The 24,435-nt window shown below is 43.1% G+C and overlaps 1 protein-coding gene across 3 annotated transcripts in view; it reads left to right on the top strand.

The window, feature by feature from the left end:
* Positions 1-24,435, top strand: part of CTPS2 (CTP synthase 2) — an 848,459-nt gene that overhangs the window by 590,660 nt on the left and 233,364 nt on the right. For all 3 annotated transcript variants that reach the window (XM_063955808.1, XM_063955806.1, XM_063955807.1), the window contains one exon: positions 17,663-17,759. In XM_063955808.1, the coding sequence (XP_063811878.1) occupies positions 17,663-17,759 (97 nt within the window). The remainder of the gene's footprint in view (positions 1-17,662; positions 17,760-24,435) is intronic.

Below are 24,435 nucleotides of genomic sequence, written 5' to 3'. Positions count from 1 at the left end.
CACACACAATTGATAACCTTTAAACCTTGTTAATGATACAATGCAATGATATGATTACACTTTAAACCCTTAGCAGCAAAGTACTGCAATCGATGTTATACCTTAAACCTTAAGTAGCGCTGACGGTATAAAGTACCCGCAGTGCGTACACCTTATCAATACTTATACGCCTTATACAGATAAATACACTCTAAAACCCTTGCAGGAAAGTGAAGACACAACACTGATTTGTAGTTGCAACCACAGGGTTCTAAGGCCACAGTGGATTAATTCCAAAAGGTAAAACAGTACAAATCATACACTACAGGCTAACAAGATAAATCTAAACAGAATAATGGCTACAGAGAATGTACATACGTGAGAATGTTCGCAAGCGCAACCCGGCCGGTCCTCCGCTGGTCATACAGATAGCGTTCCGAGTCTTCTGACCGGCCAGGCAACAATGGGCTTTTTATACACAACATGCATACACAATACAATGGTCACTGTAATCTCATTGTCCATTGGACACAGGGATGTGTCTTTACATTACAGAAGAGGTCATAGGTGGATTTGAATAGGTGGGCGATGTCTTTCCCCAACTGCTCTTGTGGGTGGTATCCTCTGGATTCCCGCCGCATACATAATATACAGTAAATACAGTTAATGTTCATATTCTACTTTTGCACATAACTATACGCAGGAACAAGCCATCTTTCTCTAACCAACACCGGAATGTTACCCTTAAAATACCCTACAGCTGGGTACTAGACATCACCTTCTAACCTTTGTCTGACCCTTCCTATCATGCAAAGGCGAATCCCTTAGTCCTGGAACTGTTTAAACTATTGATACTCGCTGATGCGGTCTAGGGGAACTATATCTAAAATGTACACTATTTGGGTTAAATATGTAATGTTCTAATAACCCTCTATGCGCTCACAAACTCTACCGTAAATGCGCATACCACGCTCTAAGGCGCATGACCGTGGAAAGCTACTTTACGCAAATTGCGGATATGTGCACGCACGGCAGACTGAGTGCACGCGCAGCGGGCATGTGCATGGGGTTAGTACAAGGCATATGCAGTACAATATTTTTCGACTTTGACAGTCCACCCTTTGGCAGTCAACAATAACTGCCACTATCTAAACATTAAACAGAAAAATATACAATACAATATCTACAGATGGTTGGATAAAAATATACAATACATTATCCATAAAATGATTGGATGGTAGGAGGAGAGGAGTAGGCGGGAAATGTATGACTTAGTGGGATAGTAAAAAGCATGTATGTATGAATTCCATGTCTGAGGGGCATGTATCATCGTGCCGTATATATTTTCTAGATAAGCTTCGAGGTATTGCGAAGTATACATTAAATCCTTCTTATCCCGTATTAAGGGTCTGTAAGTGGACCAACAAACACTACCCAGCTCTTTTTGGCTTCTCGTTCCAACAAATGGGGTGCACATTTAGTTGATGATACATGGAGGGGAGGGAACATATGTGAATGCTAATATATGGGTATTACCTATCGACTATGTGTGACACTACCTGAAGGTTGTAGAGATGAAGATAAGACACGTATCACAAATACATTCACATAACATTTGTGCAATCGTTCTTGGGTGTTGGTTGAAGTCTTGTCCGAATGGGTGTATCTTTGCTGAAAGTGTTAATCAAAGCCTTTTCTGGATGGATGTATTGTTCATCAAAAGTCTTTTCCGAATGGATGTATTGTTCATCAAAGTCTTTTCCGAATGGATGTATTGTTCATCAAAGTCTTTTCCGAATGGATGTATTTTTGCTTGAGGGAAAACAAAGGAGAAACAGGTGAAAGAAACGGACCGTGGAATCTCGTCTTATCACAACATTGTCTCTATTGATGGGTCATAAAATAAATCAGTTGTTGTAACAATGCCCCCGCTCCTCAAACTCATCACTTTGGTACCGTGCTTGCGCCGCGTTAAAATTTGAACACATCTAAATATCAAACCAATCACTATGACAACTCCCAGGATACAAAGGAGAAACTTTCCTACACTCACGATAACATTTTGAGCCCATTCTCCTAAACCTGAGAACCAATTGCGTGGGTTCAACCATGAGACCCAACCGGTCAGTTCATTACTCACAGCAGTAAGGGTAAGGTTGTGTCTCCTTCGGAACTCCCACTTCAATTGCAAGATATCGTCCATCTTTTGATCTATGACCTCGGTTGGGTCATCAGTGCTGTTTGTAATATATGTGCAGCACTTCATTCACACCATACTGAGTTGCTAAGGTGACACAGTACCCGCCTGTCACCGCTGTGATATAATTTAGAACCATCCTGTGCTGGATCAGTTCCGTTTTGTAAGCTTGCAACTCCCTCCCTGTATACCTAAAGGTGTCATCATACATCTCGGTGATATTATCTATCAGATTCGCTAGCGCGTAGATATACCTATAATTTATAATTCCTCTGGCGGTACAGGTGATATCTAACGCGAGTAGGAATTGAATCCCGGTGGATTCGTGGATCAAATCAGAGGCTGCGTGCTCTGTCCTATCTATAAGGTGTCTCTTAACGATGTGTTCATAGTGAGTATGAGTGTAAGGAGCTTAAGCATTGCGGTGAACGTCTTTCATCTTATTATGGGTTATGGTCATTACTTCTGGCAACACTCTTCCAATGTATCACAATCCCTCTGAGTTTGGGGCAAGCCACTTATACGCCTTCCTCCCGCATATGAAATATGCATCATCCGGGAGAACATATGGGACAGAATATGACATTACCATATTGCAAACCTTCCAAGTGAAAAATCCTATCCCTAACTCTCTCATCTGTTCAGTACATGTTTCAGGCTGTATGATATGCGCACAGTACCCTGGTGATACTTCTCCAACCTGCATGGTCCTACTTCCTAGAGTATACCTATACCGAAAATACCTTCCACTGTCGGCTATTTGGCGTATAAGTTCTGAGTCTACGGGCATTCTGTCGGCTCTGTGTGAAAATGCCATGGTTTGGTTATTCCATGTCACTTCCCAATTTCCCGGCTTTCGGGAATTAGAAATGTTGAAACATACTAAGGACCTATCCACGTGATATTGGTGGAGCTTCAAACTAGGAGGCTTAGAAATATAAAATTTCTTGTCCACCGGTCTCCCACCCCGTAATTCAAGTACCTCATCTATTGTTAAAGGATACGGTACTAGTCCTGACTTGCTCTGACCTTGAGGTTCTTGTGAGCACACCCAGCATTCTGTTTGGTTTAAAACCTTACCCACTAATGAGTGATAATCACTCAATGGATGACGGTCCATGTTGATATTAAGGCTGGACTGACATCTCTGGATGCACCCGTCCTCAACTATGTTTTCACAGTTTCTACAAATACAATTTTCCTCAGCCAATAACCCTTCACAGTGCCTCCTAGTTTCTTGACTACCAGATCGTTTTCTGATACTCGCCTTTGCTCGGTGGATGTGTTGCTCTTGGAATTCTACAAATCCGTCCTTGTCATCAGAACCCATTCCAGATCCTTTCTCGACCTCTCTGGTACTCTTACCGAAATAGACTGCTCTGGTCAACAACAGGGTCAACAGGAAAACCCGGAATGCAGTCTCTTGGGGTAAGTCCATCTTGTTAGGGGAGAGAAAAAGGAGCAAGGAAGGGGGGAAAGGAGGGTAATGGGAGATGGAGAAAATAATAAAAAGGAAAAAGAAATTTGGTGCGACAGCCGCCTCTGGTCTTGTTATTCTCTGTGCTCAGGTGCCACCTCAATCTTCCCGGAACAGACACTCCAGTGATACGATGTTCTCTGCAGTCTGTTCTTTGTCACAGGCTTTCTCGGGGTCAGTGACCTTCTTACAGTGGGACGAGTGGACCCAAGTCTCTCTTTCGGCAACCTTCAATGCTGTCGTGCTGGTTAGTAAGACTTGGTACGGTCCTTCCCACCGGTCAATAAGGCAACCTGAGCGTAGAAATTTTTGAATCATTACATAATCCCCAGGTTCAATGTCATGACAATTACTGTTTGGTAGGTCAGGAATCACCAGCTTTAGATTTCTGTTTTGATTCCTCAGCTGCTTGCTCATCTTAACCCAGTGATTTTCAACCTTTTTTAACTCGTGGCACACCAAACAATATTTTAAAATTGCTAAGGCACACCATCAGTTCCCCACGGAAAAAAAACCACACACATTGGCCCTCACAGTAAAAAAATAATCCACACATACATTGCCCTACACAGAAAACACAATCACATTGCTCCCCACATAAATCCTATTGCTCCCCATATGAATTAGTCCCATTGCTCCCAACATAAATCCTATTGCGCCCCACAGGAGAAATAAAATAATAAATATTAGCCCCTTCCTGTCAGCTGTCCTCCTCCCTGTCTCTTAGTGGCGGGGGTTGTTCATAGTGGAGTCCTGCGAATAACGAGCAGCAGGCGGTCGGGCAGGTGTGGATGTGGGTGGGAAGGGAAAGTTGAGGATACGGGCGGGAACTGGAAGATGTGTATGCAGGTAAGTGGGCTGGCTGAGTGGTGAGACGCGGTGGCCGTGACCTATGATGTCACACCGCCTAGTCTTCAAGGCATAGGTCACAGGCGGGGCACGACTGATCCTCTAAGAAGAGCCTGGGCCACAGTTAGCTCTGAAGGTGCAGGCAGCGACTCTGACTCCGCGGCACACCTTGCAACTGGTCGCGGCACACTAGTGTGCCACGGCATACTGGTTGAAAAAGCCTGTCTTAACCAAATATTTTACAGTCACTTCATTATTGCATTTCAAATCATCCTGGGGGTCAATCATTACATGGGGTTGTCGACCAAAAAGAATCTCAAAGGGTGATAGGTTAAGGGGGGACCTGGGAGTGGTTCTGATGCTGTACAATACAAGTGGCAAAGCTTCTGGCCATAACAATCCAGTTTCAGCCATCACTTTGCTCAGCTTGTTCTTAATAGTGCTGTTTACTCTTTCCACTTTTGCACTCGCCTGTGGGCGGTACGGAGTATGCAGCTTGCTATTAATTCCCATCAGTTTGCACATAACCTGAAAGACTTCACATGGAAAATGGGTACCCCTATCACTTTCAATTATCCTAGGGATACCATATCTGCACACAAATTCCTGCACAATTTTCTTTGCAGTGAACGTAGCAGTATTTGTGGCAGCGGGGAACGCTTCTACCCAATTTGAAAACACATCTATACACACTAACACATATTTAAAATTTCTGCAGGGTGGCAGCTGTATGAAATCAATTTGTATCACCTGAAAAGGGCCGTCTGTTGGCGGGATATGGGATGGTTCTGTTGGTATTGACTTTCCAATATTCTTCCTCAAGCAGGTAAGACATGTCATTGCTCTCTTACCCGCATGAGAAGAGAATCCTGGCACACACCAGTAGGCTCTCACCAGCTTACACATACCCTCTTTGCCCAGATGAGTCAGACCGTGTGCCGCCTCAGCTAAGCTTGGAAGATATGCTCTGGGGGCTACTGGCTTACCCTGTCCATCTGTCCAGAGTCCTGAGGACTCCTGGCCATATCCTTTTGACCTCCAGACTGCCTTTTCCTGTGGAGAACACAAATTTTGTATTTCACTTAATTTTTGTGTGTTGACGGTATTGAATACCATCAGTTGTGTGATATCTGTCTGTATGGGGGTGCTGGCTGCTGATTTAGCAGCTTTGTCTGCCCCGCTGTTACCAAGTGACACTGGGTCTTGGCTGTAAGTGTGGGCTTTACACTTGATAACAGCCACTCTGTCAGGTTCCTGTATCGCTGTTAGAAGCCTTTTTATATGGGATGCATGCGCTACAGGTGTGCCAGCTGCCGTCATGAAATTTCTGAGGCGCCATAGGGCCCCGAAATCATGCACTACTTCAAAGGCATACCTAGAATCTGTATATATATTGGCTGACTTACCCTTAGCCAATTCACACGCTCTGGTTAGGGCGACCAGCTCAGCAACTTGTGCTGAGTGCGGTGGGCCCAGGGGTTCAGCTTCTATGATACCTTTGTCATCTACGACTGCGTATCCAGTACACAAGTCTCCCGAGTCCGTCTGTGGCAACTACCGTCAGTGTAAAAAGTAAAATCTATGCCTTCCAGTGGGTTGTCACTAATGTTGGGTCTTGCAGTGAAAGTTTGGTTCAGATATTCCATACAATCATGTGTGTCAGTGTCTATACTAAATCCTCCTTCACCATCATTCTCATCCTCCACCCTTTGTGCCTGTACAGGCACACCTGGGAGATAAGTTGCAGGATTTAGTGCGCTGCATCTCTTTATGGTGATGTTTACAGGGGCCATTAGTGCTATTTCCCACCTTGTAAACCGTGCTGATGAGACATGTCTGGTTTGGGCAGAATTCAGTAAGGCTGACACTGCATGAGGTGTATGGATGGTCAGGTTGTGTCCCAACACTACATCTTCACTTTTACTCACTAGCAAGGCTATCGCTGCAACACTTCGCAAGCATGTGGGGAGAGACCGTGCTACGGTGTCCAACTGTGCACTGTAGTAAGCTACCGGCCTGCTGGCATCACCATGTCTCTGGGTTGGACACCTGCCGCACACCCAGCACTTTCCGTACCGTACAACTCAAAAGGTTTCCCATAATCTGGCATGCCTAATGCAGGTGCCTGTGATAGGCATTGTTTAAGTCTCTCAAATGCCAGTTCGGACTCATCTGTGTGAGAGATCCGATCTGGTTTGTTCAAGGAGACCATTTCCTGCAAAGGTAAAGCTAGTATGGAGAACCCTGCGATCCAGTTTCGTCAGTACCCACACATTCCAAGGAAAGTGCGGATCTGCTGCTGGGTTTGTGGCAGAGTCATGTCGCGAATCGCCTGTATTCTATCAGCGGTGAGGTGTCTCAGGCCTTGTGTCAAGCAATGTCCCAAATATTTTACCTTGGTCTGGCACAACTGTAACTTATCCTTTGAAACCTTGTGTCCCGTATTAGAAAGGTGAAACAGAAGCTGTTTCGTGTCTTTCAAGGACGATTCGAGTGAATCAGAACACAGCAGTAAGTCATCTACATACTGTATTAATACTGATCCACTCTCAGGTTGAAAGGATTGTAAACAGTCATGCAAAGCCTGGGAGAAAATACTTGGGCTGTCAATGAAACCTTGGGGTAGGCGAGTCCAGGTGTACTGTACTCCCCTGTATGTAAATGCAAACAAGTATTGGCTGTCAGGGTGCAGAGGGACCGAAAAGAAAGCAGAACAGAGGTCAATGACAGTGAAAAATTTCGCAGTAGGGGGAATTTGCATGAGGATGACAGCTGGATTTGGCACTACGGGGAATTGGCTCTCAACTATCTTGTTTATCCCCCTTAGATCCTGCACTAGCCTGTAACCCCTCCCCCCACTCTTTTTCATAGGGAAGATGGGACTATTGGCAGTGCTGGACGTCCTAACTAGGATGCCCTGTTGTAGCAAGCGCTCTATGACTGGGTACACTCCTTATTCCACCTCTGGCTTCAGAGGATACTGTGGGATTTTTGGAGCTATCCTACCATCTTTTACTTGCACTACTACAGGAGCTACATTTGCCATCAATCCAGTGTCTTGTCCATCTTTGGTCCAGAGGGATTCCGGTATCTGTGAGATCATTTCCTCTACCTTGGATGGACACTTGTCTATAACAGCAGAGTGTGACATCAACCTTTGTGGGGTGTCTAACATATCCTGCACTTCCTGAACGTGATTCTCTTTGAAAACACCCTCAGGAGTACAATATATGACACACCTCATCTTACACAATAAATCTCTCCCAAGTATATTAGTCGGAGCCGATGCAGCTAGCAAAAAGGAATGCTTGGTTTGTAAATGCCCTATCGTAATCTCCGCTGGTCTACTTAAAGGGTAGTGTTGCACTACTCCTGTTACCCCCATTGCTGAAATTGTTTTACCCGTTGTTTTTATACCTACCGTTGAATTTAACACTGACCTGGCCGCCCCTGTATCTACAAGGAAAGGTAGTGATCTACCAGCTACATCAACTGTAACCTCGGGTTCATTTCCAAGGCTAGCAATCAACTTCACTGGCTGCAAACTACAGGTGTGTCCTAACCCCTATTGTATGTTGTGACCCTCCCGCAGCGCGCTGGCAGCTATAATATGTGAGGGGGGTAGCTGAGAATTTTCAGAGGTCTGCCAGTCCCTCCTAGGTGGGTACCTCCTGGTTTCCCCGCATGTGGCTCATAACTCCTCCTATGCGGTCCCTGATCCCAATTACGTGTGTTATACTGTGGGTCATGTTCTGGTCTAGGGGGTCGGTATACCTTATGGGTGTCTTTAAAATTACAGTTCCGTGCGTAATGTCCATCCCTCTGGCAGTTATAACATTTTACTACATACGACTTACCATCAGGGGTCTGGGATTTTGGCTGATGTCGCTTCGTTGTCAGGGCTTTTATACTTACTGTCATCAGCTTATCCCCCTGTGACTCCCTGTGCTTAATGATGTTCCGATCATGCTCGATAGCGGACTCTCTTAATGCAGCCACCGAGATACCTCTCCAGTTAGGTTGAGTGGTTTGTACCCTTGTTCTCAACGTTTCTTTCAAGCCGTCCATTAATACGGACACAGCTACCTCTCTATGATGTACATTTTCCTTAATGTCCTCGACCCCAGTGTATCTAGCCATTTCCTGCAGTGCTCGATGGAAATATTCAAAAGCAGTTTCACCTTCTTTTTGTCTATGGAAAAGATTTTATTCCGCTTGACAACTGTAGGGAAATATACTCCTAACTGCAGATTGATCTGTCGTACATTCTCCTGAGTGTATTCATCAGTGAGAGGTACTTCTGCATCTAATTTACAATCAGCAATGAATTTCACAGGGTCAATATTGGAGGGCAAACATGCCCGTAGCACTGTCCGCCAATCTTTGTTTGTGGGTTCGGTGGCGTTACCTAGTTCTCTAATAAACCTCTGACATGCGTCTAGATCCTTTCTGGGATCGGGAAATTCAGACATAATTGACCTCAATTCTGTCCGGGACCAGGGACAATGCATAGCAATGTTCCTGACGGGAGTGATTCCCAGAGCGTCAGTCTTCCCATTGGGGACTGCGATCACCCTGACAGGATTTAGTTCAATTACATCATTCTGAGTTGCTTCTACAATGTGAGGTGCAATTGTCTCTGCATAATGTACTGTACCGTACTTACCTGTGGACACGACCTCACCTGTCCCTCCGCTAGGGGCCTTTGCTACTGTTCTTACTGGTTGGGCCGTGCCCACTTGTGTGTCTTGTATGGTGGCTGCTAGAGAGAGTGCCGATATCGTGCTGGGCTCATCTTCTTGCTCGCAGTCCTGAGGGAAGTTTAAGATGGGATACAACTTGCACGGATTAGCATTAATACATTTATTAAGTTCACTCTTATCATATATCAGTATGCCATTGTCTGTAGCCACTTTCTCCCCTGTAATATACGGTGGTGGTGGTGGTGGTGGTGGTGCAGTTGCAATCAGTTTCCTGCTAGGGTTGGAACCGGCTGCGTGAGCTAGTTCCCTTTGCATATCACTCTCTCGTTGCCATAAATGTAAACAGTTTGAGTGTCTGATCCTTTCTTTTCGGGATTTTAACAGACATATCCTAATCCTTAAATTCTGCAACACCTCTGGATTAAAACTGCCTACCTTAGGGAATGGTTCCCTATCTTCCGCAGTCATACGTTCCCATTCATTGCATAAAACCTCTCCGTGTGATCCATATTTTTCACACATTATGTACCTCGCCGATCCCTTGGGCCGCGGAATATCAACCTGAACCCTGGTTGATCGTCCCTTATTTGAGCAACTGGCCCCCATCTTTTGCAGGTATTGCCTTCTCAGCTAATTCCTACAAAAAAACAAAATACTCAGTGATAAGGCAACGGTGAAAGTTCAACGAGTGCTGTCACCCACTCACGCCCACGTTGGACAATACACCTAAACACTGTCGTTAGCGCCGGTCGTACCCAACCTAGGGCCCCTGTGTAACCTCTATTTACTGGAAATGTGTGGGAGTGACTTACCCTAACCAGTAAATATTGGTCGTTGGAGATTTCCTGAGTGACCAGCAAAACTCCCTTAAAACAAAAAAATTGTTACACAAATCACGTTGCGTGTGCTACACCTAGCGCCAATGAGCCCGCGATTTTTACGCAAAACGCGTAAAAGGGTATCGCGGTGAGCTAAGTATTGCACCCATGAACGCGCGGTACAATCGCACAGCATATAGTTAACTGTTACTTATCCGCTGTACGACCAATGGAATCGTTTTTCAGGCTGCGAAACCTCAGCCGGAGCGTGTCTGAACGGGCCTATATGGGTACTACGCCAACCCCATGGGCTGCGCTCTCTACACGAAAACCTCGCTGACCTTTTAGGCCGCGGTATTCAGAGCTTCGCTTGACTTTGTCAGCGGTTTTCTGACTTCGCTGACCTTTTGGTCTGCTGTTATCTACTACTTGCTCCTTTGTACCTTAATCAATGTTAACGTGAGCAAGCCACTCTCACGCCACCAAGTGTCCACTCACCTGGTGTGGTCTCCTACGGGATCCCGAATTCCCTGGGTCCACAATACATTTATTGTTTGCACACTCACGCTCGTTCACTCATATACACTTTGGTTTTTCTGTACAGAAAATTTACTTTCATTCAGATAAAACAGCCTTAATTCCAGAGGTGATACAGTAAAGAAGGTATTTAAACTAAACATTGGAAACTGATCAATTTGTGCTGTTATCGCGTGGCTACCATCTCGCGCCTAAACTAAAACAATGCTATTGTGTGATTTGTACTTAGTGGGCGTACTTTTACGCACGTTGCATGAACACGCCACTTGTGTATGCCTTTACGTTGCGTACGCAGTCCCGTACTTTGTCAGAGACACGTGTACAAAGGCTGTACGTCCGCAGTACTTCAAATCCCACACTTCTATAAATGTAAGCGATATTTAACTATAATCGCTCACTTAACACTACACACAGTTTCCTCTGTATCAACCTTTACAACTAGGCCAGGCTGTGTGTGCGTCTTACACTAACTTCCTTAAATATTAACTCTATATTTTAACTAAATAGCAACAAATTTTCTCAGTACAGGTCAAAATGAATCTAGTAATCAATGCTTACGGCAATAATGCGAGCAGATATGCAAAGTACAAAATACAGGTGTATGCGTGTGTTGCGTGCGCATTTGGCGCCAAACAGAAATTTACAGATTTAAAAAAAAATAGCTTTGCGTTCTTACCTTACGGATCCCTCCAGCATCCCTTCAAACCATGCAGGGCAGACGCTTATCTAGTCAGCACTAGTGTATCCACTGACCAAGAGAAGGCTTACAGGGGATACCTTTCCGCCCTTTGCTGATAGATAAAGTCTGCGTAAATCTGCTAGGCTGTGGGTATGAGGAACCAGACGAGCTCCCAATTGATAATGTCGATATTATCTTAGACCGAAAAGCTATACCTCTAGATACACTATTACCGTGGAGCCGCTAGACTGAATACACGTGCTACGCACTTTGTACGTAGTACACACAGCGTGCGCACACACAATTGATAACCTTTAAACCTTGTTAATGATACAATGCAATGATATGATTACACTTTAAACCCTTAGCAGCAAAGTACTGCAATCAATGTTATACCTTAAACCTTAAGTAGCGCTGACGGTATAAAGTACCCGCAGTGCGTACACCTTATCAATACTTATACACCTTATACAGATAAATACACTCTAAAACCCTTGCAGGAAAGTGAAGACACAACACTGATTTGTAGTTGCAACCACAGGGTTCTAAGGCCACAGTGGATTAATTCCAAAAGGTAAAACAGTACAAATCATACACTACAGGCTAACAAGATAAATCTAAACAGAATAATGGCTACAGAGAATGTACATACGTGAGAATGTTCGCAAGCGCAACCCGGCCGGTCCTCCGCTGGTCATACAGATAGCGTTCCGAGTCTTCTGACCGGCCAGGCAACAATGGGCTTTTTATACACAACATGCATACACAATACAATGGTCACTGTAATCTCATTGTCCATTGGACACAGGGATGTGTCTTTACATTACAGAAGAGGTCATAGGTGGATTTGAATAGGTGGGCAATGTCTTTCCCCAACTGCTCTTGTGGGTGGTATCCTCTGGATTCCCGCCGCATACATAATATACAGTAAATACAGTTAATGTTCATATTCTACTTTTGCACATAACTATACGCAGGAACAAGCGATCTTTCTCTAACCAACACCGGAATGTTACCCTTAAAATACCTTACAGCTGGATACTAGACATCACCTTCTAACCTATGTCTGACCCTTCCTATCATGCAAAGGCGAATCCCTTAGTCCTGGAACTGTTTAAACTATTGATACTCGCTGATGCGGTCTAGGGGAACTATATCTAAAATGTACACTATTTGGGTTAAACATGTAATGTTCTAATAACCCTCTATGCGCTCACAATCTCTACCGTAAATGCGCATACCACGCTCTAAGGCACATGACCGTGGAAAGCTACTTTACGCAAATTACGGATATGTGCACGCACGGCAGACTGAGTGCACGCGCAGCGGGCATGGGGTTAGTACTAGGCATATGCATTACAATATTTTTCGACTTTGACACGTTATACTATGATCTGTACTAAATAACCCTGTAAGTCCATTTCCACTAGACATACAAGAGAGAGACTGATGTTACTGCACTTTAATCAACAGGTGCATATAATGTCTGAATGAACAACTTCAGTCAATATGAGAACAAATTTATATTATTTATTTATACAGATAATTTGAAATGAAAAATATTGTTCTGCAATTTTCTTAAAATTCAACATGCATGAATAATAAAAATAATTACTACCAAATGGCCATTTGTGGGGTTTTTTTTATATAAATATATGTACTGTATATAAAATATCATTAAAAAATCAGTATCATACATCATATACTATTTACTCTGAGTGCATGTGCTCAAGGACTTAAGCGCTGAGCCACACTTCTTTATAAAAGTTCATTTTTGTGCAGCGGGCCAAGCGCCGAGCATAAATAGTTATATACTGATCACTTGCTCCAGTTCACAATGTTCAATGCTGCCTATATTAGAGCCCCTTATACGCATGATGCCAGGTATAGCCCCTTATTCACATGACACCAGGTAGAGTCCCTTATACACATGATGTCAGGCAGTTCCGCATACGATAATTTAATGGGCAAACTCGCATCCATTATATTCCACCCAATATCTTTATCACATTAATTTTAGAGCTGCCTATTTCACTGCAGCTACAGATGTGTCCTCTTAGATCCTTACTGCAGTCATGCTGAAGTCACAACAGGCCGTGACGGGACTCGGTAGTGCGGAGTGCCTTTTTGCGTCTTTTTCTGCAAAAATGCACCTTAGACGCAAAGCAGCTTCTTCTGATTAAAATGATATACGGCATGCCTGTATTCTGTGTGTAATTGGCGGCTCAATCTGCATCCAAAATGCCATGTTTCCATGAAAACACTGTAGTATAGCATTTTGCATGCAAATACAGTCGCAGTCTCACACAGAGGCATGTTGCATATCATTTTAACCAGCAGAAGCTGCTTGTGCATCCTATTACATTGCTTTGCATCTAAGATGCATTTTCACACAAAAAAAAATGCAAAAAAAGTCAAATGAGTCATACAACACTCACGCGTTATGTGTAACGCGACTTGTAGCGCATGGAGCAAAGATGTAAGAAGACACATCTGAATGTGGGCAACATATTTTTTTATTTATAGAATTTTTTTCTTATAGAATTTTATCAGTTTGCTTTTCATGTCAAACCTTGGGTACAAAACCTTAATCTTACAATCTTTTATTTTTGAAATGACAGTATATTCCGTGTTAAAATAGGGAGACATAGCATACTGTTCATTGGCAGTGATACTGATAAATACACTGAGATAGAGGGTGAGGTTACAACCTTGTACAGTAGTTGATGAAGTCTCAGCGTCAATAAAGAGAGAATAGGGTGCACACCTTGGCCCTCATTCCGAGTTGTTCGCTCGCAAGCTGCTTTTAGCAGCTTTGCACACGCTAAGCCGCCGCCTACTGGGAGTGAATCTTAGCATAGTAAAATTGCAAACGAAAGATTAGCAGAATTGCGAATAGACACTTAGCAGTTTCTGAGTAGCTCCACACTTACTCGGCAACTGCGATCAGTTCAGTCAGTTTCGTTCCTGGTTTGACGTCACAAACACTCCCAGCGTTCGCCCAGACACTCCCCCGTTTCTTCAGACACTCCCGCGTTTTTCCCAGAAACGGCAGCGTTTTTTCACACACACCCATAAAACGGCCAGTTTCCACCCAGAAACACCCACTTCCTGTCAATCACATTACGATCACCAGAACGAAGAAAAAACCTCGTAATGCCGTGAGTAAAATTCCTAACTGCATAGCAATAAGCGGAAAATCGCTGCGATGCGAAGAAAATTACCGAGCGAACAACTCGGAATGACCACCCTTATACACTGACATGATATCATTAATGCAATTGTCATTTATAGGTACACCGGTTCCTGTTTTAGGGGGGTAGCTAATAACAACCAAAAGGTAAAACACATCTAGAAACAACAAAATATCAATGCACTAATATTGCATGTTAGTACACTCTGGCAAACTACAGCTTCGCAAAGAGGGAATACTGCAACCCTAAAAAGATACAAGAATAACTTAAAAAACAAAAACTAAGTGCTGCTCATCTAACCAATAAAATTTATTTATTTATACAATATGCAAAATTAATAGACAATAATAAAATACACACTGTCGGTATCTACTTAAAATTACTTGAAAAAACAAAACCTCCAGCCAAAAACCACATACTGTCACGATCTAGGTAATTCCTTATCAGTATTTACCTTCCAAATGCCTCCTGAGACTGTCCCAGTGTTCCAAGCCTGGATTCCATCTGCACTGGTTGTGTGCAGCACGCTGCATCTCTTTGTCTCAAATCTCTTTACTGTGATTCTGGCAGCTTCATGGTTAAAGCTCACATTCAAGTTACAAACAATCTTTCCCTCCAAAAGCTACCATGGGCGCAGCCATGTTTTCCTAATCACATGTTACCTTTCAGCCTATCAGCTGCACTCTGCTCTCAGCCTGATTACACAGCAGCTGCACTCTGGTCTCTGGTTAATCAGCCAGCCAATCCCTGCTTCCCAGCAGGTATAAATATCCTGTTCCTGGGGTGGAAAGATGTCAGTGCTTCAATTGTCTTCAGTGATTCCAGTGTGCAGTTCTCCCATGGACTTTCTCTGCAGTACAGCCTGACTCCCTGGTGATTACACTCTGCAGTGTAACCCGACACTCCAGTGATTAACCCTCTACAGTCTACCCTGATTCACCTGTGTCTGAACTCCGGCTTTCCAGCAGCCATTCTCCAGCGATCCCCAGCATCACTTCATGCTTCACCTGTGCTTCTAAGTACAATAGTGCATTTCTATCTGCGAACCCCAGCTTCACTCAAAGCTTACCAACGATCCCAAAGTAACCATCGGTGTTCCGTCATCGATTCCAAGTCACCATCGGTGTTCCGTCATCGATCCCAAGTATTTCTCTGAACTGTGTTTCCTATTACCAGTACCAAGTCATCAGTATTCCTCTGAACTGTGTTTAATAAAACCTTTGAACTTTCCCTTGTTGTCGTGGTCACGCCTTCGGGCATTTGTTCTAAAGGTTCCCTGCATGTCCAAGAACCCTGTACTGCCTCCCAGGTACACATATATACCTCAGCCCCTACAACTGAGGCTTCCCCCTGGTCAGCACCAGCCCTCAGTTGTGACACATACTCTTTGTAGTATTGGTAAAGTCTCAAAACTTAAAGGCAAGATATTTCATGGAAAGCTTAGTAAGCAGGCAAGTAGTATTTGGTAAATGGGCTGTTATTGGTATCTTCCATGACAGTCAATAATTAGTTTTCATCCTAAAAGCATCCACTTACTCAAAGCTTATGGTTAGTAACAAACATACTAGAATGTCCGTAATACATACTATATTCCGTTGATCGGGATGCTGGCTGTCACATGACCAACCGTTGCATCCCGACATTGAAGATCCCGACATCGGAGTGAGTAAGTATTTCTACCCCTAACCCCCTGGGGGTGTCAGCTACAGCTAACCCTCCTGTGGTGGCGGCTTATGCAAACTCTCCATCCCCCCCCCCTCCCCCGCTAGTGGCTAATCCTACCTCCCCCAACTGGGCCCTAACATGTACCCCAATACTCACCTTCACGATGTCGGTGATCCGGCGACGGTCTCCTAAGGGGAGTCGGAAATCCAGTCACATATATGTTCATATATATATAAAAATGCTCAGTCTCTTTATATTCACTCTTAGTTCTGGCCATCCAGTTAATTTCCATGACAAATATACAGGCAAAATTTGTCACTTACCTCCCGGCTGCTGGAACTCTTTAGAATGTATCCTTAAGCTGGGCATACCATTTGCTCCCAAACACTGGAAAATGGACACAAACGGTAATTAAGACAAATTGCTTATATCCATGATTTAATTTGTCTGAACAACAAGTTTTGTCCAAGTTCCAATGTTTGGGAGCAAATGGTCGATTGTCGTTTGCTCTCATCCATTACCAGATTTTCATTCCAACCAGTCAGATCTTGCAGATGATCTGCCAGATAATTGGATAGTGTATGCTCAGCTTTAGGAAGGATTGTTTATACGACTCCCATATCTGTGAGTTCCACTATACCTGAGGAGAACCAATGGTGGACAGTGGCCGGCTCTAGTAAGGAGTACAAATAGCTTGATGCCTTTCTCAACCTTCTTGCAATCAGCGACTTCCTCAGAATATTCTTCTTGTATTTAAAGATTAAAAATAAAAAAAAACTGTCAGCCAGTGGCTTAAACAGACATAACTTTAATGCTTACGGTTGTATTGGTTTTCTCTGAACCGTCCTAGTTTTTACTCAAAGAAAGTTTTAACCCAGCTTCCTTATCCTCCTAGATTTTACATTTTTAACACATCTTGACTAACACAATTTCTTGATATATTCATATATTAGTTTTGCATCATTTAGATAACTATAGATTTGGGGAAGGGAATACTGTGCTTTGCATTGGACAAATCATTAAAATAAATAGTATTTTAGTAAGTTGCTGAGGTTGGACAGAATGCTTTGATGAAATGTTCTCGGTTTTACAAGTTGCTAGACAACATTATTTTTCAGCAATAGAGCTGATTTCTGCTGTTGGTCAGAGGTGCGGTATATTAAACTCATTCTATACTTTTAATGGGATGCCTTTGCCACTTTCAATTGCTCTTTGGGTGATGACTCATCAGCAGACTCATTAGGACATATGTAACAGGGTCCGAGTTTGCTGGAGGTTAGGATGCCGGACAATCTCTGACTTTTTATTTAAAGTGGCAATCATTTACCTTGATGATTAATGCTTTAAAAAAAAAAAACCACTAGATCGTCATCCCACACCTCCAGCAAACTCAGAACCTATTACATTGTCCTCATTGTTTGAGAAAAGTGAGTAGAGATCTTTCTTCACTGGAGCGATGCAGTATTAAATTTTATATTTGTCATTCTTGCTTTCAAGATGACTAATAGACTTTGAAAGTTTACAGTACATAACATTGTAAGTCTGTCTATTTAATTTTCTGCAGGTAAATCCAGGCTTTACTCCACAGTTTGAAGAGAAGGGTTTAAAATTTGTTGGACATGACACAGAGGGACAGAGAATGGAAGTCATTGAACTTGAAGGTTTGTAGTTAATATTTCTTATCTGTAAATACTTGTGAGCTTGATAGACACAAAAACACCAGGGCTCATTCATAGCATGGACAAATCTAGACTTTTCTTTTAGGGGGCGGTTTAAGAATGAATAATCACTCCTCCCCTTTCTACTCATTCCTCCCACTTTTAGTCCTGGCTCCTCCCATTTTCAGGCAGTGACCTCACATCAAAGCTTGGGCTTCCTCGGTGCAAACTCATGTAAGCACTGGGAAAATATACAAACTCCACACAATTGGGGCAATCATGGTAATTGAACCCATGACCTCAGTGCTGTGAGGCAGTTACGCTAACCATTACACCATCCATACTGCCCAGAATATATAATGGGGAGACCCATGCCAGGAGCTTATAGACATCTCAGTGACTATATACACATCTTTTGCTGTATGTTACACTGTATCCCATGCCATGAGCATTTAGACAGCTCAGTGACTATAATCACCTAATAGTATATTTATGTTACACACTGTATTCCATGCTTCAAGCCTGTGGGATAGATATATATATATATATATATATACATACACACACACAACAAAGCAAACATCCGGCACTAGTAGGTTCTAAAAGATTTCTTGCTCCGGTGCTCTCCATGGGATGGGTGTAGTATGGTATGCCGGCGGCCGGGCTCCCGGCGACCAGCATACCGGCGCCGTGAGCCCGACCGCCGGCATGCCGACAGCGTGGCGAGCGCAAATGAGCCCCTTGCGGGCTCGCTGCGCTCGCCACGCTGCGGGCATGGTGGCGCTTTTATTCTCCCTCCAGGGGGGTCATGGACCCCCACGAGGGAGAAAAAGTGTCGGCTGTCGGGATTCCGGCGCCGGTATACTGTGCACCGGGATCCCGACAGTTGGCATACTGAAGACCACCCCATGGGATAGCTATCCCAATATAGCTGGATGCTGGATGGCGGCACTCAGAGTCTCCACACGTAATGAAGAAAAGGTTGCTTTCAGTATCTTTATTTAAGATCCGTCAGTGCAGTGCCCAGGTGGACCAGGTCAGGTAATCAAACAGAGCTATGTGGGGGTATTTAAATGTTATATGTTATTTCACTAGTAATTATGCTATCCAGATGACGGGCACCAGCCCAAAACATTGATATATTAAAAGCAACTTTTTCTTCATTACGTGTGGAGACTCTGAGTGCCACCAACCAGCATACAGAGATATATATATATATATATATATATAAAATGGTAGAGAAGCGTTGCGGCACTCAACAGACTTGAATCAATCTTTTATTAATGCCGTGAAGCCGACATGTTTCGGGGCTTGTACCCCGTCCTCAGGGCCAGACAAAAGTGACTTTTGTCTGGCCCTGAGGACGGGGTACAAGCCCCGAAACATTTCGGCTTCACGGCATGTCAAAAGTCACTTTTGTCTAGCCCTGAGGACGGGGTACAAGCCCCGAAACATGTCGGCTCCACGGCATTAATAAAAGATTGATTCAAGTCTGTTGAGTGCCGCCACACTCCTCTACCATTTTATCTAGTGACCCATGTCACCGAGAAGGCACCACAGCATTTCACCTTGGGGACTTTAGGAGTGCCGGGCGCAACATTGCACTTATATATGTATATATATATATTGGGTAGTGAAGAGTACAAGCGCTAATGAGTGTAGTGACAGTTATACTGGAAATAATCAGGTGGATTAAAAGATTATTGAAATGGCCTTAGGCACTTATCTGATAAACACAAAACTTCAATCCGGTATTCATCATTTTAGGAATCATGTAAAAGAAGAAACAGTAAACATAGTGTGTATCGTTCACAAGTAAAAATAGAGCTTTTCGCTATATAAGGTGCAAATTTAGGGAATTTTGGCTATTCCCAATAAAATTATAATCTGTAGCTTCACAAAATAAAATACAGATTTTAATGAACAATACAAAACACGGCTAGACAACACACGTACAAGATTTTAAAATCTTAAAATGCTTATCTGTCCATCAATAGGAGTTTCAGCAGCAAACGGTCCCAACGCGTTTCGTCCTTCTGAGTGTGGACTTCTTCAAGGGGATCCTTTGAACTACTTTTAGCCTGTACGCATAAACTTTGGCTATCTTGTGTCCCTGGAACATTTGGTTACTGATTCCCTTGTGCTTAGAACGGACAGATAAGCTTTTAAGATTTTAAAATCTTGTACGTGTGTTGTCTAGCCGTGTTTTGTATTGTTCATTAAAATCTGTATTTTATTTTGTGAAGCTACAGATTATAATTTTATTGGGAATAGCCAAAATTCCCTAAATTTGCACCTTATATAGCGAAAAGCTCTATTTTTACTTGTGAACGATACACACTATGTTTACTGTTTCTTCTTTTACATGATTCCTAAAATGATGAATACCGGATTGAAGTTTTGTGTTTATCAGATAAGTGCCTAAGGCCATTTCAATAATCTTTTAATCCACCTGATTATTTCCAGTATAACTGTCACTACACTCATTAGCGCTTGTACTCTTCACTACCCAATTTTCCTTTATGTGTATACCATACACTAATCTTGTATTACGAGCTGCTACTCCTAAAAGAGTTAAACGAGTGTTTTCCTTCTTACGGTTTCCACCGCACGTTTGTACTGCAGCGCCTAGGTCTCTATTTCTATATATATATATATGTATATATATATTACTGACCAAGGGTGCTAATAAAGTGCACCTGAAACGTTGGTAACTAAAACTGCTATAGCTGTCTTTATTTGCTTCAAAGCCATGGAGTGCCGCCCGTCTCCCCCATTGTGTATGTGTATATATATATATATATATATATATATATATATACCAACTGAAGGCGGCACTCGAAGACTTTCACAACTCCGGTGTACACAATGCCAAATGTGTTTATTGTGGGTCAACGTTTTGGGGGACAACCCCCCTTCCTTAGGACACAGCACACAAGTGCAAACAAAGTGAATACACAAACTTAAATAACTTGCCTCCCTTGGACTCGCCAACCCCCGCAGCGGCAACTGGCGTCCCTCTCCACGGAACCCGCACTTCCAGTCGCTGCAATCATCCGGCCCCCGCAATTAACGTCATCCCGCAAATGGACGTCATAGCCGCTGCGGATGTAAACACAGAGGTTGAAGAGGTTACCATGGGAACCGAATATAAACACCAAACAACCAAACATGTACAATCGCAGTGTAAAAGAACTTGTACAGTATCTAATCGTATACATACAAGTACAATAAAAACCAATTGAACCATTGTGAATACCCTTGGAGTTAAGACACACACGTGAGGTCTGTTGTCTCCACGTAATGTGACCGGCATATGGTCCATGATTTTATAACGTATAGACGTTAGACTGTGGCGCATCTGGGCGAAATTGAGGGCCACTGGTTGCTCACTGCTACCCGAAACCAGCGCAGCCCTGATGGCCGATCTATGCTGGGCCATTCTTTCTTTAAACAAACATTGGGGGTAATTCCAAGTTGATCGCAGCAGGAAATTTTTTAGCAGTTGGGCAAAACCATGTGCACTGCAGGGGGGGGGGGGGTAGATATAACATTTGCAGAGAGAGTTAGATTTGGTGGGTTATTTTGTTTCTGTGCAGGGTAAATACTGGCTGCTTTATTTTTACACTGCAATTTAGATTGCAGATTGAACTCACCACACCCAAATCTATCTCTCTCTGCACATGTTATATCTGCCTCCCCTGCAGTGCACATGGTTTTGCCCAAATGCTAACAAAGTTCCTGCTGCGATCAACTTGGAATCAATCCTGCTCAAGTACGGCTTGTTACTGGCATACCTCATCCACCCTGCGTTCCAACGAATCAGTACGCGTCAAACCAAGACAAAAGATATATTCCAAACCGCGCTAATTATAGTGGCCGCCTATGTACTTTCAAAGAAATCCTTCACCAAGATTCTAAAAACACAAATTTTTCACACCAAGTAGAAAGGACATATGGCGCTACCATAGATTTTTACACCTCTTAGACAATTATAAAGTCCCAAAGATTCTAAAAATTTGATACTTAATACAAATACATCCTTTTGAGATGGAGATCCGTAAATATAGACAAGGAATATATTTCGCATATCATCCACATATATAGCTGTTTCTTCTTAATTCTGAGGTCCCACTCCGTAGTACTAAAACTTTAAACAAATGTACATAGTGCAATAGAGTCTGGATAAAATAAACAGACTTTAATAGACAATTACACTCACATTTAGCAATTAAAAACAATGCATGTATCACCACACAATCCGGTGTTCACCCAAAATGGAATCAACACTGTTCACCGGTCCCAGAAGCCTGTCAGTCCCAGATGGAAATGGTCAGGATAAGTCTTTTTAGAGTCCTGGTGCAGGGTCACAGCGGTCCAATAGTGAAATCGATTGGTCATTTCTGAAATCTGACTCTTGCATATTTCTTCCTCTGTGCAATTACGTTTTACCCTCATATATTGACTATAGGGAATGCTTTTTAACCAGTTTACATGGTGCTGGCTGTTTTTCTCAATAAACAATTCGAGTCTGTTGGTTAACGATACAACTTCGTCTCTAATGAATTCTCCTTAATATAAATACATAAGTCGAGAAAAGTGATTTCTTCACGACTCATGACTATCGTCAACTTGATATTACAATCATTTTGATTAAGTTGTTCACAGAAGCTCTGTAGATCATCCATACTTCCTCTCCATATGAACAAAAGGTCGTCGATAAATCGACGCCAGAGCACCAGGCTCGACCCCAGTCCGCCTTCACACAGCACCTTGGTGTCCTCCCAATAGGCCATGAATAGATTGGCGTAACTGGGGGCGAACCTGGTGCCCATAGCGGTACCGACCCGCTACATATAGTATGTGCCTTTCAGAAATGACCAATCGATTTCTAGAAAAAGGGTATGAGAAAGAACTGTTAATGGAGGCTAACCAAAAAGTGGAGAGGTTAGAAAGGAAGAATCTTCTTGGAGAAAATACGATTCAAGATGGAAATATCAACAAAAAGAAAAGGGATATTACACAATGGTCTTTCATATCCGAATATAACACCCAACACAAAGAAATCGAGAAAGTGTTCAAGAAACATTGGAACGTACTTAGAAAAGACCCCATTATAGGAGATGCTATACTTGTTAAGCCTGGTTTTATCTATAGGAGATCTAAAAATGTAAAAGCTAAACTTGTACACAGTTCAATAGAACCAGTAAAAAGAAATAGTATACGTACACAGGGCTTTCATCGCTGTGCGATGTGTAATATGTGCAGGACCACCAAAGGAGTGAGTAAAATCAAAGAATTTGAAGTAAAAGGAATAACATATAATATAACAGAATTCTTGACATGTAATTCAAAAAATTTGATATATGCTATTGAATGTAAATGTGGACTTGTATATATAGGTAAAACCACTAGATGTTTGAAAATAAGACTGTCTGAACATCTCTATAACATTAAGAAAGGAATAGAGACACACTCTCTTTCATCTCATTTTAAAAAAATTCATGGGTGTAGTGCAAGCGGAATAAAATCATTTTGGGCAATACAACAAATAAATTCAACTTGGCGCAATAGAGATATTGATGTGAGATTAGCAAAATCTGAAATGCGCTGGATTTATAAATTAGGGACTCTAATACCACATGGCTTGAACAGCGATTTCGAGCTTAAATGGTTTTTACAGTCCTAATGATGCTCTCTTCATTTTTCTCTTTTTTATCTTCTTCTCTTTTTCACATAAAGAAAAGGTGGATAGGATGGAATTTTATGTTTATTATGTATATGTTGCGAACATGTTATAATTCTATATTGTCAGGTTCTGTCTAGTTTGTGTTCCCGGAGGGGGCGCTAGTGGGTCAGTGGAGATAGGATGGAGAAAACGAGGAGGCCGGATAGGATTCCTGCGCATGTGCGCTAAGTTGTTTATTAAACAGTTTTAACAGGTAGTATGGCAGCAGGAATACTTGATGGTAACAGAGGATATGCAATAATGAATGAGTAGTAAAGAAGTTGAAAGTCTTATGGCAAAGTCTGTATGGTATGTAACAATCGATCAGGGGATCGATGTATCGGCGTGGAAACCGATGGTTCCTGGATCATGGAACACAGCAGGAATGATGGTGAGAATAGCAAGCCAGGTTCCAGTTGCAGGAGACAAGTGTTGAAATCCTCAGTGCAGGTTGAATAACACTGGCAGCTTGCAGGCTGATGAACAGGTGTAGAAAGCGAGATGCACCTGGAGGAAAGTCTCTACTGCAGAGGGCTGGAGTACACTGTAGCTGGTAAAGGTATGAAGCTTGATCACAGGTACCCGGGTTGCTGGTGCTTGTAGTTCCACAGCAGTACAAGACCAGACTGGAATGTAGAGTAGATTCACAGAGGAACTGAAGAGGCTTAATCACAAGCACCCAGGTTGCTGGTGCTTGTGGTTCCACGCCAATGCAGGATCAGACTGGAAGGCAGAGTAGGAACTCAGAGGAACTGGAGAACGGAGCCAGTGACACAGGTCAGAGGAATGACACGAAGTCCAAGGCAAGGACTGACTCACCCTGCTGCTCCTGATATACCCCCCGGTCTGCAGGTATTGGCTGGGAGTGAATGGAGAGGTGCGGCCAAGCTCCGGATTGGCCGATGCGAAGGAGCTGATGGGAACGGTCATGGCGGCGCCCATGCCGCGGCC

The sequence above is a fragment of the Pseudophryne corroboree genome, chromosome 2 (assembly GCF_028390025.1).
Source record: "Pseudophryne corroboree isolate aPseCor3 chromosome 2, aPseCor3.hap2, whole genome shotgun sequence".
Lineage (NCBI taxonomy): Eukaryota > Metazoa > Chordata > Amphibia > Anura > Myobatrachidae > Pseudophryne > Pseudophryne corroboree.
This window is presented reverse-complemented; position numbering and strand designations above follow the sequence as displayed.